Below are 19,302 nucleotides of genomic sequence, written 5' to 3' on the forward strand. Positions count from 1 at the left end.
AGAGTGTATTATACACACACAATATTATTCTCATCCCTTCCATGTCCCTGGGGGGTATTTTATCCAAGCATCACCCCCTAACCTTTCGCCGGAGGGCAGGCCCCCTCCAAGATGTCTACCTAGCTGATAATCAGGATGAACATTTTGGAGGGTATCCTAACAGTCAGGTGTGTCGTGCAAGTGAACATCCAAATCCTGTAAAAACTTGCCTCATAACACGGAATGCCAGACACCCAGCACAATCTCTGTGCATGAAAGGAGGTGAGTACCCCAAAGCCCGAAGTGTTCGCACAGGGAGATGCGGGAGGTGTTGTGTCCCAGCCCCTCCAGCAGACTGAAAACTTCCCGCACAAAACATACAAAGTGCTAATGACAGAAATTGTGCCTACCCCCCCTCCTGTCCACACTGACCACATGTACCGTAGGGTACACAGTTGTCTAAAATCAGCACTCTGTGGTTTATCACATCTCAAATACCCAGGTGTTGCAAGACTATTTCTTTCGAGATATAAACACGTGCTGCACATGGTCCACCTTCAAATACAATATTGGCACAACACTTTCCAAGCGCAACCGAGGTAACATGGGACGGAGTGCTGACAGGCGATTTTAGCTAACTGTGTCCCCAACAGTACAGCTCACGTAAACCTGTAAAACATAAAAACGGCATCATATACTGCACACCAGGTGCATGCTGTTGTAACCCCCAAACCCTTTCTTTTATTTTTATTTTTTTCAAAAAACATATTCCCCTACCAACACAAACCTAAAAAAGAAAAAGCTGGCAAGTAGTGTTAAGCGCTCTCTCTTAGTTGGTTTTTCATTCTTCTAGATATGATCTTTATTGTGGTATATGATTCCAGAAGCAAGACATGGAAATATGGAACTTCTCAGCTGGCATTTGTTTGTTCATGCTATTGTTCTTGAAGTTAAATGAGAGCCACATGTGTTGCTACATGAAAATTATGAATAATACAGTCCAGCAATTTGTAATTGTGCTTGTCGTACTTGAGATACTTACTAACTGGGCAAAACCTCAGTAATATGATTTACTGAAATCTTTTTTTCAGTTTTTATTTTGACCACTTTTGTTTCTAACTACAATTTTTAGTATTTTTTACTGACATACTTGCCCCTCCAACCAAAATCATAGTGTACCACTGGGGAAGCCTTCAATTACTGTACAACATGAGTAACACATTTCATATGGGCGTTCGCACAGTACAACCCAACTGCTATAACTCCGCAGGGCAACTATGGTAACCCCACTTCCATTAAGGAAATGAGTATAGTAAGCATTTCTTGCATATCCAAACAGAACACATACAAACTTTTTTTTTTCTGATAGTGTTACGTGCACTCCCCTGTTGTGGAAAGGTGACCCCCAAACAAGCTGCCCAGTTGAAGAATGAGTCAAAGCCACCCAGTGTTCCTAATGAGAGAACCTTTTATACACGTCTGATTGCTACAATGAGCATCTGAAGAACACTGAACGTAGAAAAAAAGGTGCTCCCTTCTCTTTCTTCCTCTTTTTCACTTTTTTTTTTTTTTTTCATTTACTGGTGTAGTATTGAAACACCTTTCCCCAGCAATCCAAAGACTGTTGCAGTTGTAAAGCACACATAATTTAACAACAATACTTTTAAAAAAAAGCAGCAGCAGCAGCCAATAATGACTAAATACCTTCTTTGTCCTATTTTAAAATATGTTGTTTGCTCTCTGGTTTGTTGCTGTATGTTGACTGAGGAATGATCCTTGCCATGCCAAACTAAACTAAATTGTTAAATTGTAAAAGGCTAAGCAAAAGTCTCAGGCCAGGGGCTGCTGCTATTTCGAACAGAGGCTGTTTTCCAACTGTTCTTCCGGTAGAAGAGCAGTCACTTTTTGCAAAATATCCGCGGCCCCTGACCTGAGGCCTTTGCTTCAACCTACGTTCACAGGATCACTGTATCTGCCATTTTTAAACTAAACTGTGACTAAAAACTACTACTAAAATACAAAATCGAACCCAAATGTGGGAACATTAGATGCCACACGTAAATTTCCCTTCTCTTTTAGCTTAGCCTGTAAAAGCGTGTGGAGGGCAACACCAATTCGGACATCCATTTGAGACAGTTCTGTCTTGAGTCGAGCCAAGGCTTTACGGATGTGCACTAGTGGCGCTAGAAGGAGAAAAAAAGACGTACGCGTCCTCTCATTCTGCCAATGCTACAGTTCAAGTCATAATTTCTTTGGAGAAAAGACACTTCTCAATAACAAGTACATTGAAGGGGCACTAAAGTGCAAAAATGTTTCCGTGCTAATGAAAGATGGCATTACCTTGACACCAACACAAAAGGAACGGAATTCATCCGTTGCATCGTCTGTGATTTGTAAGCAAAAGGATCCACACTTTACGCGTTCCCTCTCCTTTTCAAGAAGCGCGACAATGCGGAGAGGCCTCGGATTGGTCTACTCAAACGATCTCCCGCGATTATTTGGCAAATCGTTTGAGGAGACCAGTGAGAGTCCACTCCGCATTGTCAGCCTCCTCGAGAAGGAGAGGGAGAAGGAAAGCATAAATTGCTGTTCCTTCGCTCATAAATCACGAACAACGCAGCAACTGGATGACTTCCCGCTCCCTTTGTGTTGGTGTAGAGGTAACAGTCTCTTTCATTTCGCAAGGAGAAATTTTTAGTGACCCTTAGTGACACTTTAGTGACCCTTTAAATGGGTTGTGACACTTCACCTCAAGTTATGCCAGATAGACAGATTCCACAGCCAGATGGGAGTTCATCTCCTTTTGAGTCTTCTGCAATCAATTTATTCAATTTATGGCAGCCTCAGGGCTTAGAAGCAGGATTGGTTACCAAAAATAATATTGTTTCCGATTCTGTTTCCAGTACCTAAAAAGCTCTTTGTGTACATTTCGATACGATTTTCAGTTGCGGTTTCCATTTCCTAGCTATCTTCGATGCCTGTTCCAGTTTTTGTTTCTTTGAGATATAGTACTGCCTGTTCTCGACATTACGCTTTTTTGATGAGGTATGCGCGGCTGTGTACAAGCTACGTTGCCATTTCTGCGCGCATTCTATGCTGTTATTCTATCTACTACCATACAGGCTTTCTGAACTGTCAACAAATGCTTTAAGCCTTACAAGAAATAATGCTTACCTTGCTTCATTGCCTTGCATTGTATATACTTTTGTCACTTTTTATGCCATAGTTAAAGTAGGAAAACACAAAAGAGAAAAGTGATCGTTCCTGACCACTGATGCTTGAACTCTGGCACAGTCTCTCAACACAGAACTCTCAACAGTCACGGTTTCCTGCCGATTGGATCGTTTAGAAGTCTATTTTGCCAAGAAGCACTGCACATGTGGACTTGTTGTCAGCCCCTACTGAGACCTCTTTGCCCTAGTCACTTGCACAGTCTATATGTATTTCAAGTCATCAAGATGAGCTATGAATGCGAGAATAATAATAGTTGTATATACATTTTTGAATTAATACAGAAGTTAGAAAAGACTGAGGAGGGGGATTACATTCTGTGATTTCAGGTTTCGTTATCGTTATCACCCTTGAAGCTTGTTTCAGTTTCCGGTAATGAAAACAAAAATAATTTTGTTTGTTTCGATTTCCTTCCTTTGTTTGTTTCGATTTGTTTCGATTCATTTCCTGCGGAATTTGGGTATGTAAGGTTTCTTGTTTCCGTGGCCATATCCGGTAACCAACCCTGATTATTAGCATTAAAGAGGGGAGGGGCTATGCAGTCAAAAGCAGAATGAAGATCTCACACAGATAAGGAAGACAGAGTAATTACAGACAAGAACAGCTTCCAGACAACCCAATCCCTACTATGGCCCCAGAGGCCCACTTGTGTAGGCCCAGTGCATTTGTCCGAGCACAGCTTGGGACAAAAGTTTACTGAACACTGCACTGGCATATTTTTTTTATGGATATTTTATTGTAGCTGCCAACGTTTGCTCCAATGGATATATGCGACACACTGGTGTTCCGTAAACTTTTGTCCCATGCTGTATACAGTACTGTTGCAGAGATTGCACGCATAAAATGCATAAATAATACAGGCTGTACACCAAAGTGAGCCTAGTGACTACAATTGTAATGCACCGCTATTCTGAATAAATACTGCTAGGTTAGTAAATGCTGTGTCAATTATGAGCTTGTACAAAATGCCCCCAAACACAAAACAAGTTATGACTAGTGATGTCACAAACTTTTTGCGAACCTGTGGTTCGACTGCGAACGTAGTGGTTCGCAAGGTTCGACGAACCTTCGAATTTCTTGTCAGTTTCGCAAAGGTTCGCAAAAGTTCGCAGCTGAATTTAGCTGATTTTTTTCGTGGGGTCTTGGATGACAGGTAAGCGACGAAAATCGTCCCCAGACCAGAGCCCACTAGGGTTCTGGCTTCGTGGTAAACGTAGTATGTACATTTAAGATTTAACTGCTAATAGTTTTGCGCCGTTGTCCTTGCGTGCTTTGTTTTTCTTACCGACTGTCTGTTTACTCTGCGAAGATGTATGTAGGAATGGGGGGGGGGGGGGGGGCAAGGCACGCCGCAAAGTAAGTACTCTGGTGGGGGGGAGGGGGGGATATGTTTATTAAGAAAAAAAAAGAAAGGAAAGGTCAGCCAGATGGATGTCGGCTTGTTATTCGAAAACAAAGTGAAAGGGGGAAGACAAAAAAGGCAAAGAAAAGAAGAACGCAAAAGAAAACAAAAAGAAGGAAGGAAATGGAAAAGAAAAATGAAGAACACAAAACTAAAGCTGAAGAATCACACACTCTGGTGGGATCCTATGATGTATGCAGAACTGGTATATAAATAAGAGGGAGGAAGAAACAGAGAGAACGTAAACAGTGAACATGTGCACAACTGAAGGCATTACGCCTTTGAAAACTGAGTGCAAAAGGAACAAAATGCATTGAATCTTCGGTGTTTGACCCGAAATGCGCGCAATGTATGAATATGGTCAATGAAATGGAGCAGCGGGAGTTGAACCCGCTCCCAACGGATATGCGTTCCGAAGATCCTACCGTTACACCTCACTGGCAGCTGCTGGTACCTTTTCAACTGCTTCGTTTCATGGATCTGATTGGTTTGGGCGAAATTCAGGCTATGCGTTATGTCATCCTCTGTGTTTCTTCGCCTCACCTTCTACTGTGATAATGAGTATGGTGGGCGGATACATATTTTACGAATTGCAAGATGCATTTTTGGGGTTGGTGCCACTTCGCTCTTTTGACCCGGGTGCGCCGAGCCCCAAAGGTTGGTGTCAGTCTCTTAGCGGGACTTCCCTGGGAAGGCGGCGCCCCGCCTAGTTCATGTTCTGGGGGGGCAAGGGCCCCCACGCCCCCCCGTAGTCAGCGCCTATGGATTACAACTTCCCAAAATTGCCCAAAATATAGCATTTTCTGGCCTCGAGATTAATTTCAAATGTGCTGCATAAAACCAGAATTAATGACGTTCCAACCCAGGCAGAAATTCGAGCTAAATCCCGAGTGAATCCACTTGAAAACCAAAATGGTTTCATTTGAATTTCAAGTGGATCCATTTGTTTTTCAAGTGGATGGGGATTCCAGCTAAAAATTCTGCCTGGGAAGGACTTTCTGTAATTATTATTATACATACTCAATGAAACAGCAGCTCACTCCTTTTACACACACCATTTCGGCTGCCTACTTTTCGTGCACATGATCTGGTGGTGCCATTCATGGATACATCTTTTTGAAATAAAGTTCTGCCTTCAGAAAAGTACTGCTGGTTGTCACATCACTTTTTAAATGCAAGACATTCCATGTTTGCCTTACTGATTACGAGAAATATGAACTAAAATGTGTAATAAAACAATGTAACTCACTGCCATCTGTCATGCTTGATCCTCTTTCTTCCATTTCTTGTTTTACTTGCTCAAGCTCTTCTGAAATCTAGCGAGATCAGAGAAAGGAGAAAAAAATCTTCTGTGAAAACATATGAAGCAGCAGAAACTCTTTTTGAAAAGTATTTGTGGGATATGCTCCCATGAACAATGCAGTTTGGCACCCCTATGCTGTGTCCGACATATCTTTCATTTTGTCCAAGAAAGCATGCGGAAGGTCCAAAGCAAGTCTTTGTGCTTGTAACAAAGAAAGAACTGTCGAGCCCAGCACTGTGTCAGCAGTGTAGCCAGAAAAATATTTAGGGAGGGGTTCCATGGGAACTTCAGATGGCGAGCAGGATTTTGCCCCATTTTCCCTTCACCAAATGCACTACCAAAGGTACAAGTATTGGGAGAAATGTTAAAGAAAGGTAGAAAAGCCAGCAAACTGTTGGGGAGAATTGCTGGATTTTGTACTTTTCTAAGTATTGGGGGAGGGGGTTGAACCCCCCAAACACCACCGGCTACACCAGTGGTCGATATAAGTTCTCATTACCTGTGCCAAGATGCGGGACCTTTCTGTGACTCCACCGCTGACTGATCTGTACTGCTCTCTGGCCTGCACCAGGAACTCTTGAGCTGCACGATATTCTACTAAAAGTGGGTCCAGCTGAGAGTTGAGGTATTTCTCTCGGCTAGCTGCTTTATCCAGTGTGTTTGTGATGTCAGTGGAGAGCCTCTCTAACTGTGCTTTGGCCGCTGTCATGCCTTCATCCATATCCTTTCGGTACTGCTGCACTTGATCGAGATGGCTGCGCCAGTCCTGCAAGTGCCCGCACAGGAAGAATGTAATTGGACTATTTTGCATGCAGCCCAAAATATGTTTGTCCACCTCTGGTTGCCATAGCACTACAGATGTCAGCTTGGCTGCAGCAAAAGGTGCGGACAAAGGTAAGTTAGAAACATGAATGGTACAAACCACCTGCAGAATCTCAACTAAGTGAAGTTTAATCGCTGGGGAAGTATTTATACAAAAAGCTTGAAAGTCATCACAGTGCATATCAGATAACAGAATCCCGTCAACAATTTCGAAGATTCGCCACGTGGCAGCTAGGTATGCGTAGGGTTACAGTCATACTCCTGGCCTTGACTGACTTTGACTCCTGACTTTTCCTGTCAAAATAAATAGATTCCCCTCTGATCTTGAGGGATCACAAAGGTGCATCAAATGTGGTTCACTGTGCAGAAATTGCTTTTCCTGGTTAGTGGGTGATAAGGAAGGCCAGCTGAGGCATTTGTCACCAAACAACGGACTGTGTTATTTCACGCACCATTTTGGTCTCTATGTTTTGAAGCACCGAAGTCTGGTCAAACATAGGCGTGCTTGAGCACTGCCTACAATGGAGTGCAAGATTGCTGGACGAGGTTCAATTTATGGAAGACGCGTGTTCCGTTAATCTTATATTAAGGCACTGGCCAGATTGCCCAATGAATTGATATGAACTTGCACATCTCCTGTCAACCTCAATAATCACACTGGAAAAAATTTTGCCTCATTTCCAAGCATGATAACAGCCACCCTGAGGGCACTAGGGAAATGTTATGCTAACAAAATCCTTGCATTAAACTAACAGAATAATTTTGTTCAATTCAAATCTCCTCATGGCCCTAAGGGTTTCTGTAATCGCACTCAGGAAAGAGACCATATCTTCCCCAGCGTTATTATTAAGGTTGACGGGAGCTGTACCAACTACCCCGCTTTGTTCCTCTTGTGCACTATAGATAGCTATGCACCCGTTACCCAGACTTTGCTTGTTCAAATGTTCCATGGTCCAAAGAGAACTTTCCGTGATGTTGACATTCTCATGAATACTGCACAGTCTCTCTTGAATGTCCATGACACGACACATATTACTGCATGATGAGTAAGTGTATCACATATTGCAGGATGTCCCTGCAAGTTTGATGCAGAATATGTTATCCTAAAGCTCTCCACAGCAACATTCTTGCCTCCCTTCGGCTCATAAATATGAACTGCTCCCGACCCATGGCTCTGCGTCGCTCATCCATCACGCTATGAAGTGATGTACGGTGCCCCTGAGATCACTGGAGAGAAAATTTTGCGAGGAAGTAACAAATAAAATTAGCAACAACAAGTGTATTTGATGATGATGACTGAATGTAAAATGCTGTTTCAGGATTTGAATTAAATTGAAGTTGAACATTTTTTTAAATGGCGAACATCTAACGGGTCAATGCTTTCTTGTACCATGCAATTTTCTGGAAAACACAGGGTTATTCTGTGTCCCTTTGTGGTCGTGTGTGTGTTTCCTCTGTCTTGGGGCTACTTTTTGTCATGTTTTGTCATGTTTAATAACAAAGCTCGCTGCAGAAAAATATGTGATTAAAGCTTTTAACTAAGAAATCCTTGCCTTATTGTACTAAACACAACACATAGTATAAGCTAGACCCTGAAGTTTTCAGGTTTTATATTTTTCCAAATTTGGGGGGTAGAAATCGGGTTAATAAATTGATGTCAAAAATTCATGCAAATTCGGGCAGAAAAATTACCGTCAGAGTAAGTTTGGGGAGAAATCGGGCATTATTGTAGAATAAACGTTCACTGTACCGTTTATCCAGAGTGCCAGAAGTAAGGGGAAGTCGCATATTTTGCGAGAAACTAGTATATGTCGATGCCTTGAGGTGCCTAGCCTAGGTGCAGTTTTGTAGGTAGAAATCGGGTTTAACCCTAGATAGGTGAACCTCAATTCAGGGTGCAAATTCGGGGAAAAATCGGGTTTAACCCTAAAACATCAGGGTCTAAGTATAACGAATGAAAATAATAAACACTTAATAGAAAAGGAATTGTATAACTACTACAATTATGCAAAACAGGGAACAAAGCAGAGTAGTGAAGCAGAATCTCCATGCAGAGGAAGGCTGTATTCTGGAACTTCCCATTCACGTTCCAAACCGTTGGTCTCCTACCACCTCTCAAAACTTCCTTTGTGGTGCACCCGCCGCAAAACGAACCACACAGCTTTTTCCCCATTTTTCGCATTTTCACATTTCTGCTGCAATCATTTCGACCAAACGTGAGAGAACACTCACTGACAGGACATTTATATGAGGACAGAAATTCGGCACTGTACACTGCTGGGGCTGCCACATATGGGGACTCTCAAAACAACCCTTTCACGCGTGCCACGATCATCTCGACCCGATATTAGTTGGTTGGTTGGTTGGTATCATTTGGAGAAATGCCTTAGAGTGGTTCTTTTTCGAGACAGTTCCAAAAGTACATTACGTGAGCATTACGCTCACTGACTGGGGATCTATACGAGGAAATACAGCTGAGAGTTGAAAGATGTGCATGTTCGTATGGTTAGGGAAGAGTACAAAGAAAACAGCAGACAATCGTCTGCTCTTTTTTTGTACTCTCCCCTTTTGGAATAAGGAAATATGACATTGGAAATGACAAAGAATCTGTAAGTACTACTCGTGTGCTTCGACCTCATACGATGTAAGCATGACTGGCCTGAAATATCACGGCAGGAGCCGCACGTAGCAACTTTCCGGATGGGTAACCTTAGTAGAATTGTACATCTGGAATACTTCCTTCAAGGTTCAGAGAATGTAGTCAGCAGCCAAAAGGAACGTATGGAATGAATCATTTATTGGCAACAACGATGATGACAAAGAACAGAAAAAAATGGAGACGTAAATAGTTTCAAGCAAGTTACTTCCAATTAATTGTCCCTTAATTAATTGACTGATAAATCATTAACTATGAGGCTATTTAGATGACCAACATACTAGTTGCAATGGGCTGCCTGAGTAAGGTGTTTTGAGCAGGAGTGTTCTCATATGGGTTAGAGCCATGGTTAGAACAAGGAAGTCGTTCCGAGTCAGGTACGTACTAGTTTCGAGAAGGGCAAAGTGCGAAGGGAGAACCGAGAATGGGTAGTTTCGTAAACCACCCCAGAAGAAAGCTTGAGCTTGGGCATAGCACACAATGTATGACACTGACGACAGCTGTCATCGGGAGCTATCGTCAGGGTCACACTATTTGTGCTGTGGCAAAGCACGGGCTTTCTTCGTCATAGAGCTTGTCCACCAGCTGGCCTGTGTGTATGCTATTCTATTGAACAGAAGCCCAGCAACAGCGCCACACAACATTTTCCATTCCGTCACAGTTGTGATGTAGGAGCATAGCGATGCTAGAGTACGTGCTTTTCTGTGGGCAGTGCATGGAAGCACCATGCTATAGTCATTATCTCGTGAGTGCAGGTTCCCCATGAAGAGCTTCCAAAAAAAGAGAAGTGACAAATGATCGAAATGTAAAATTCATTTAGAAATTTCCTGGTGCCTGTACCCCAAAAAATATTTGTTCATAAGATGCTTATATGTTTTTATACCTCTTTATAGCTTATACGGCCTTATTATCCCTTACACACTTTTCACACAAAACGTACTGAGTTGAACTAGGAAATTAAAAACTTAAAAATAAAAAACAAGCAGAGCTCCACATTAAACGTCTCGTGGGTTACCTCAGGGTTTGCTTTATGTGAATATCATCGGATTTCACCATGCCATTTAGAAGCTATATCAACATGTAAAGGACTAGTATTTGCATGTTGCCAAGGGGCAATTTTCAATGTCATTGCTTTTCAGTACCAGTTTGAATTAGTAAGACCTTCCCTACGTTCAGGTCGGGTATCGCCTCATGAAAATGAATGTCACTAAAAGTGCATACCACTAATGGTGATAACATCATATCAACTGTAAGAAATAAATATTCCCTCACCCTGCTTGAGCATGTGCACATGCCGGAACTGAAAACGATGAATAGGTGCAAAGCAGTGTGGTGCTGTCTATACTGTCTGCAAGGCAGGTCTGTCGAGTACCTTGTTGTCAGGATGAATCGTAACTTTTAGCTGGGGCAGCACTCTTTCAACTTCAAGTTTCCACTCCGCACTATCCACTGCAGACTGCATGATTTCTTCAGGCCTGTTATGGTTACCCATAGTCTAAAAGAACAAAGAAATGAGAAAGAAAATCAGTTCAAGGTGATTGAACAAACAAAATGTTTGCATAACTCTACATTGGTTTACAAGCCACCAGTTTATTAAAATAAAACTGGTGAAAGGTTATCTAACTTTTCTTAAGAAGTAAAAAAATGCAGAGATGCAGATGTACAGCACATTGGTGAAAGTGATGTTGCCTACCCACTCGGACATAGGCACAAACTAAGAATTACTTCAAGGACAAACACATCCGCTCACTATGTGACTGGCTGCTTGAGTTTTCAGTGTATCCAAGTCCATTACTGGCCCTTCATCGTCATCATCATCAACCTCTTCCTTGAATGAAAAGCAGTTGAGATAGCATTTGCATGTGCAATATCACTCACTACAACAGTAAAATGTAGAAGGTCAGTTGTAATGCTGTATCTTTTACAACATCATACTCTATTCACCCATGCACCCGTTTATTCAATATCAAGTATCAATCAGGTATTGAGATCATCTAAGGGGACATGAAGTGATTATGTATTGCAACAAAAACGCTAATAAGCACATATAAACCTGTCGCATGCAGTTTTTATCTGCGACTTGTCGCCTGCTCTAACCTTTCATTGGCGAGAAAGTGTTGCTGCATAAAGGGACAGTCACATCCATCCATGAAACAGATTCTACTACATTCAGCACTGGCTGACAATCAACCAGGCTATTTATTTATTTATTTTTTGACTGAAAAGGGCTTAGATATTAGATAAACTAGTTTTAAAGATCAGCGCTGCTTTAGCTCTGACATGACGTGACGTCGCTGTCTAAGCAGAGAGAGCGAGGGGCTCAGAGGAGGAAAGGCACCGTGCAAACGCCCAGTAACTCTATGAGACACCCGCATGGTCACAGCATTCCTTTCCGAAAGGTCGCGCCCTCATTGGTTCTTAGGGAGCGACATTTTCCCGTTTCTCCAGACACGGCATTCTGGAATACTTGCAATATCCGTCGTCTGCTCTTGTCACGTATTCCATTGTATAACAGACAAACTAGCCATTATTTTGCATGTGGTTTTCGGTACCGTGGTCGGTGGTCCAGGAGGAATCAAATGACACTATTGTTTCGAAATCGACTGGAACAGATACGACCATCCCTTTAAGAAACGGGCTGTGTGGTCACATATTTGCAAAAGACATGGACAATGCCAAGCATCAAAAAGATGCGCTACTGCTGTCTCTAGTGCTGGAATGGGGACGAACATTAGAATTCCCTGTTATGGCCGCCATATGCTGAAAACATATTTTAGGCACTCCTGTCTGTATACTGCTCTAAAATATTGCCTGTAATGAGTAATGTAACACATAACGTCATGTGCAGCCTTTGAGCGCCTTTGAGCCACGTGACATGGGGAAACATGGGGATGCATCACAGGCGTCTTACTGCGGGCCGAATGAGGCAACAGCATGTGTTTTTAAAATCTCCACTCGTAAACGCACGCATACCGCAACAACTCACGGCATGCCTTCCTACTGGGACTCCGGTGTGGCAATAAGTTCTCCAATGCCACGTGACCAAATGTGGCGTCACTGCACAAGTTTCATTAACAGTACCGCAATTTCACGTGTATAAGCCACACCGCAGATAAGCCGCAGGACCCATTTCTAGGAACGTTTTGAAAATTTTCAGGCAGATAAGCCGTGGGCAATACGACGCAGCTGATACTCGACGGTTGGCATGGTGTACAACAAAGGAGGTCAGTTCTAGTGTTCTACCAAGATCGGATTGTGCCCTTGTTGCGTATTTTTCATGGATTGGCAGGTCAGTGGCCTTCCAGAAGACATGAATCACTGTCAGCACTTTCGTTAAAGCTACTTGGGGGAAGGCACCAGGATGGTCAGTCGACTCGAACGTCGATGCGCCCGTTATGCATTGTTCATGCATTGGCAGGGTGGTACTGCTCCAGAGACACTGTCGGCCCTTTCGTTAAAACCGGCGTATGGGGGAAAATACCAGGGAAAAATACTCATGAGATAAGCCGCACTGGTGGATAAGCTGCAAAGCGTCCATGAGAAAAAAAATTGTGCATAAGCTATGGCTAATACGCCTGAAATTACGGTACACACTAACTAACAGCACACAAACAAGGGTAAAACTCATGTAGTAATATGCATGCAGCTGCTTCTTTGCCTGCTGGTTCTCCATAACATCAAGAGCTGACAGGAGAAAAAAAATAACCTCCATCATTTCCTCTTCAATTTTTTCCAGGGTAACTTCTACATTGTCATCCACTGCAGCATCTTCTTCTAGTTCTTCCTCTGGTGGTATAAGCCTAGAAAGGTGCAATAATACGAGTTATTCACTGTAATTCAACACAATGACTGGTTTTTCAAACCAATACCAGTTGATTCCGCCTATCATTACTGCCTCATTGTAACTTTTCACCACTTCACGGTCTGACTCATGGACATTGCTTATGGACAGCGGCCAGAACCAGTTTTTTGCTTATTGAATTGCTGCTTTCTATTTTGAGCTACCGGGGTGGGTGGCACGGTGACAAACAAATTGTGCCTGTTGATATGCAATAGGAGCACCCTGCATTTAATGGATTTCACTAAAGATATTGCGCCATATGACAGGCTGGCATGAATTATGCTCTGGGATATGTAGGCAACGTTACAGCAGTGTTTGAACTCTGCATTAACTTTAGCATTACGTAACCTAGGTCTGAAAAACAAAGTGAGCATTTCATCCAGTGGACATCCCCTCTTTAACACAGGACTTACGTCTTTTATATCTTTTGTGCTCACAAAATGTTTCGGCATTACAGTTTACAGTGTAAGGTTAATTAAATTCTTGTAATGCAGTTAGTGTAAATACCGTAATTTCATATAAGCATTCACATATAAGCCGCACCACAGGTAAGACGTAGGACCGGTTTTTAAGAACATTTTGAAAATTTTCTGGCAGATAAGCCTCAATCCCAGATAAGCGGCGGGCAATACGACATGACTGATTTGTGCGGTAAACCAGTGGTGCAGATATAAAGTCAATCAATTAAAAATGGATATCACTTATTCGACCCTTCCTGTGGGTCTTCCGACAAAGGGGACCGTAGAGAAGGACATAAACCTTGCGGTCCATATTCTGGAGTCGGCGCGATGTACAACATGGGAAGTCAGTTCTAGTGTTCTACTAAGATCGGATTGTGCCCTTGTTGCGTGTTTTTTCTCTGGATCGACAGGTTAGTGGTCTTCCAGAAGACATGCATCACTGTCACCCCTTTCGTTAAAGCTGCATCGGGGAAGGCACCAGGAAGGTCAGTCTACTCGAATGTGAGCACGCCCGTTATGCGCTCTTCGTACATTGGCAGGGCAGTGCGGTTTCTGAGACACTGTCGGCCCTTTCATGAAAACTGGGGTACAGGGAAAATACCCGGGGAAAATATAGTCATCAGTTAAGCTGCAGAGCACCTGCAAGAAAAAAGAAAAATTGCAGCTAATACACGTGAAATTAATGCAACTTAATGAATAGAAGTCACCAAAGTAAATTGTCGTCTCCAATCCGTGTGGACCTCTAGAACGAAGACTTTCCCCTCGAATATTTCTTGAAAATCACAAGGTTCACAATATTGTCATGACAATGGAACTTGAAGCATGGCCAAACTTGAAATTTAGTAAGACCTGCAGTTACGAAATTAAGCAGAGAGAATAACTGGAGGCTCTGCCACCTATATATGGAGAATGTTTTCCTCACAATCTGTTTCTCCTTCACAACCACTTCACTTGGCTTTTGTGGTGGTTGATATGTGGCAGTCGACAAAAGAGACAGACAATGGCAGGAATCCAACCCGCATCTCTTCATTACCAGTCACGTGCACTAATACTACACCGTACTGGCACACCTTTCCGAGGACTTGCCAAGGGACCTCATTCAAGGAACAGGGCATGCACTCACTGTCTTCACCGTCTCTTACATGCATTCTCATGCACACGCACACATACAACACAGGACAAGGCAGCAGCATCTGGTTTAGCGGCATTCATTCCTAGGAATGAAAAGCAAATTTCTTGGTAGGTTATTTGAAAACCACACCTCGCTAACTTCAACACAATGTAAAGACCAGGGCATGCATTACAACAGCATGGGGACAAAGACCAATGTTCACTCCGGGTCATTCCTTGCTGCGAATGATACATGCAGTTCCTTAGAATGGCATAAGCGTCTGCAAACAAAATGTCATATTTGTACTCTCAAATTTTCAAGATAATAAGGTTTTATACTTCCGGCTGTACCTAACAATATGGCATGCCAGTCCACTGCGGCCTTCCCACCCTCCGGTACAAACAAGGGCGACTTCCACTGTAGAATTTAGAACTGAATTTGTCTAATTCAATTCCTAATTTTTTTCTATTTTTTTCTAATCCAAGTCACATACGCGTATCTAAAGATGGAGAGCACACAAGTCAATTCTACGCTTTTTTTTTTCTTGCTATTCCACAATCTGTTAACGGTGCCTCTAGGTGTGGGAGTAGGGTGTGCTTCACGATCATCCTCCACCAGGCAGAAGTTTGCCACCTCAGCACAGCTCTGCAATGGACATCCGACAGTTGCTCATGGAGGAACTCACTGCAAGCCTCGTTCCTCAACGTAAGGCCCATGCAGAAGTGGAGCCCAAGGCTGCCGACCCTTGGTAAGGGCTACAAACTAGCTCTCCAAAAAAACAGTGGCACTAGCTGGGAAGACTTTTGATCTTAGAAAAATCGTGTGTCTAGTATTTGGTTTCAAATTGAACAGAAATGGTTGAAAAGTGTAACGACAAATTGTTCACTTTACTTATTGAATTAATATGTGCATTTGTGAAATATTCTCCTGTATGTGTACCATTACAATTTAAACGCCAAATGGAAATGGAAAAAAAGGAGATGAAAAAGAAACCATTATTACGCATCACGAAGGGGGGGGGGGGGGTGAAATTGTAAGAAGGAGAACATACGTCTTCCATGTGAAGTGCCTCTTCTTGAGGGCAATATCTGCCAGGTGGTCCATGACAAAAATAGCTTCTTCACCCCACCCTTGCTTTAGTTTGCTGGGTGGAAAGTTAACTGTGATTCCCTGAAATTTGTTACAAAAGCTCAGCTGGCATCAAGACTAATATGCTATAGAACCATTCACACCACAGGGAGGTGTACGAGTCACACAGATGTGTTTCAACAAAGCTATAATTCTGGTGTCACTAAAGTCGAGTGTCAATTTTTTGTTGTTACACCGTGCACTTTCTGATATTCCTGGAGTACATGACAGCTATGCATGCCTCTGGCTTAGGCGCAATACATGGATAGATATTTTCGTCATATCTACAAAATTTGCACGTACCATATTTCGAAGTACATCAAGTATGTTGGATATTGTTGTGTTTGGGTCATCAGACTGTAGCAAAATGAAATGTACCTTTGTTATAAATGCTGTATCAAACCAATGAACTGCACCAAAATTATTGCGTCATACCTCCTGTGGTGTCTCAAACGGAATTCCGCATTTCTGTATCAGCCACGCAGCCATAGACGTGAACATAAAGAACTGCTCTCCGGGATTCGTTTGGATAGCGAAGTAATGTCTGTGCGGGAGAACCAAAACTCAGAATAAAAAGTCAAGCGCGGCTGCTATTGCTGTCGTTACACAGCCGGGCCGTGTTTCACGTACCTGTTTATTGGTTTCACTTTATATTCAGCCGTGAACTCCGTGTCATAGTTTATCAACTTCAACTTATCCAAAAGATCTTCCATAACCACGAATGGCAGGTAGAACTGGCCAGGACCGCTCTCTTCTACACTTGCGTCGTCGTGCTTCTTGGAACTCATGGCTCACGATGCCTTTGAGAAAGTGTGTTTATAAACAGGTGTCGATGGTGGCAATATTAATCGATGGACGGCGATTGATGTGCCTCATTTTGGCTCCAGAGCCCACCAGAGACACCAGAGGCAGAGCAAACGGCGCAAGCCAAACATAACTTGTTTACAAACACCGGTTGCTATAACAACGGCACACATGGTTTCGGTTTCGGTCTTGTTCGATCGTAGACCACTGTGCGAGACCGCCTAGGGATAATGTTGTCAAGATTAATACGAACATAGGCGGTGGTACATGATTATGCAAACTGTAGGGAGCCTCCATGTGCGTCCCCTTTTCAGGGAGGCGACAACTCCGTCGTCTGCTACGAGCGCCGGCATCTTGACTCCCACATCGCATTGGGCGTCAGCGGCGGGGTTGCCTTTTTCTCGATTTTTCGTGACAGGAAGGGGGTAAACGCAGAATGAAGGATACTAGCGTAGCAAAACTGTCATATATGCTAGTAGAACTGGTCATGGGTTGTAAAATATGTTGTTAATGCTTTGTAACGTTTGTCTAAACTCGTCACGGCACCTGGACACGCGGTCGCGTCTCGACCAGCGAATTACAATAGTAAACATGGGAATGTGTATAGACAACAGAAATGTGTTAATTGCAAGCAGATTTTATTATAACATCTCATTCAAGTGCAACGCCAGCTACCGTTGTTCTTGAAAATTACGTTGTTTTACCGACATATGCTCCTGTCGCAACTGCACCCTTAATCGCAGTTGTACAAATTTGCCCACGATTACATGACATAGTTATTATATTATTGCCCACACTACCACGAATAAAAGACGAATGCCTCTTCACATTTGTACGAAGAAACGTGTAGCACATTTCCCACGCTGCCCGAAATATACCGAAGATTCATTGCACCACGTACGTGTTCACGAAGCTCAATCAGCTTGTTGTGGCTTTGCGGAGATTTAACGCAGTTGGCACAGGGCACACAGCACCAAGGCATTTCGCTGCACGACGTATCATGCGAGTAACGCACTCTGCAGACCTCCACGCACGCTTGTCTTCGTCCACCAACAAATGTATTTGCTCAATCAAGTAGGGACTACTCAAACAAGAGCGAACGCTGGTTCGCGACCTAGCTCTTTATGCGACAGATCAACGACCCCATGCCAACCATACGGAGATGAACTGAGCCCTAGCAGTGGTTCATAGAAATAGAGAAAAGAAAAAAGGAGCTCTTTCATGCGTAAATTCCGATGCAAAAGAACTGTGACCCGAACGTGGTACACACAGAAAAAAATCTCTGGAACTCTGGTATTACCCGAAAAAATGACTCGTGGAACGACCGATTTCAGCGGTCATAGAGGAAGTTCTGACACGCTTGTTGCACGCTGGATTTAAAATTCCGGAGGGATGAGTTACGATATTTGTTCCCAAAACGTACAATTACGGAAACACCGAAGAAATGCAATCACTTGCGTGTATATGTGCCGGATGGCCGCTCGAACGCACAAAATGCAAAGCCGGCAATGGGCAGCGCGTAGCAAGTTGGGAGTCAAAATGCGAGCTCCGCGTAAGGGCGAGGAAGAAAGGCGGCGTTGGCACGGTTAAAGGGTGTCTCCTCCCTGAAAAGCGGAGAAGCCGCAGCAACCCATGGAGGCTCCCTAGCAAACTGTAATACTCTCAAGGTGGCGAGCTGGACTAGTTGGGATATAGTGACGTAATCGGGTAGACATGGCGAAAAACGGCAAGCGAGTATTAAATAAACATATGCAGATGAAAATTCCCACCAAAAACACTTTACTGTTTATTTTTATAAGTTGTTGTTCTTGGTGGTGGTGGTGATGGTGGTGGTGAAGGTATCAGATTGCCGTTGTTGGCCTCACAGACTTTTTAGTGCATGTACTGAAGCTATCTGGTGTAATGGAGAGCAGAATTATTTTGTTGGTGACCGAGAGCTCCCTTACGAAAAAGTCAGATCTGATTTTTATCTGACCTGATCACAATTCCAGATCTGTTTTTGATCAGGAATTGGGACATTTCCAGATCTGGCTTTCTCGTCAGGCCAGATCTGGAAATGTCCCCATTCCTGATCTGTCTGGTATCTGGCCTGATTAATATGACAGATCTGTTATGTGTCAGGCCAGATCTGGAAATGTCCCAATTCCTGATCTGTATGGTATCTGGCCTGATTAATATGCGAGATCTGGAAATGTCCCAATTCCTGATCTGTCTGGTATCTAGCCTGACTAGATCTGATTGTATATCAGGCCAGATCTTACTGCAAACAGTGTCCCACATAAAATATTCACAAAGATGTAAAGAAGGTGGATATCACACCACAAAGGTAGAAAACCGCATATATATGTTGTTTTCTACTTTTGCAGTGTGGTACTACTTTTTTAAACCATTGTGCATTTCAGATCTGGCCTTATATAGTTATTGCAGGTGTGTGGTATATGTCGCAGTACTTTTCTCTTATACCTCATTATTTAATTTGGAAAAAACATACCAGCTAACACATGAACTTGTGCATTAAGGGCCAGGGTTGCAGAGAAATTACTCATGGGGATGTTTGCGATATA

At 43.0% G+C, this 19,302-nt stretch overlaps 1 protein-coding gene across 1 annotated transcript; it reads right to left on the minus strand.

Annotated features, from left to right (window-relative positions):
- Positions 1-1,043: 1,043 nt before the first annotated feature.
- LOC135385318 (intraflagellar transport protein 57 homolog) lies at positions 1,044-17,344 on the minus strand. Its single transcript, XM_064614571.1, has 10 exons — positions 16,565-17,344; positions 16,370-16,478; positions 16,238-16,291; positions 15,858-15,976; positions 13,100-13,193; positions 11,144-11,221; positions 10,766-10,888; positions 6,415-6,681; positions 5,862-5,928; positions 1,044-2,162 (listed from the first exon to the last, which is right to left on the minus strand). Exons 1-10 carry the CDS (start codon positions 16,720-16,722, stop codon positions 1,990-1,992), a joined length of 1,242 nt encoding a protein of 413 aa, XP_064470641.1. The 5' UTR covers positions 16,723-17,344; the 3' UTR covers positions 1,044-1,989.
- Between the last annotated feature and the right edge of the window lie 1,958 nt (positions 17,345-19,302).

This window comes from Ornithodoros turicata, chromosome 2 (genome assembly GCF_037126465.1).
Source record: "Ornithodoros turicata isolate Travis chromosome 2, ASM3712646v1, whole genome shotgun sequence".
NCBI lineage: Eukaryota > Metazoa > Arthropoda > Arachnida > Ixodida > Argasidae > Ornithodoros > Ornithodoros turicata.

What these genes read in the sequence shown, in the direction of transcription:
- LOC135385318 (XM_064614571.1), bottom strand. Translation starts at nt 16,722, where the DNA reads ATGAGTTCCAAGAAGCACGACGACGCAAGTGTAGAAGAGAGCGGTCCT. An exon ending in GGTCCCGCATCTTGGCACAG is followed by an intron (nt 5,929 to 6,414) that starts GTAATGAGAACT and finishes TGATCTCGCTAG; the next exon opens with ATTTCAGAAGAGCTTGAGCA. An exon ending in ATCAAGCATGACAGATGGCA is followed by an intron (nt 2,163 to 5,861) that starts GTGAGTTACATT and finishes TTCTCCTTCTAG; the next exon opens with CGCCACTAGTGCACATCCGT.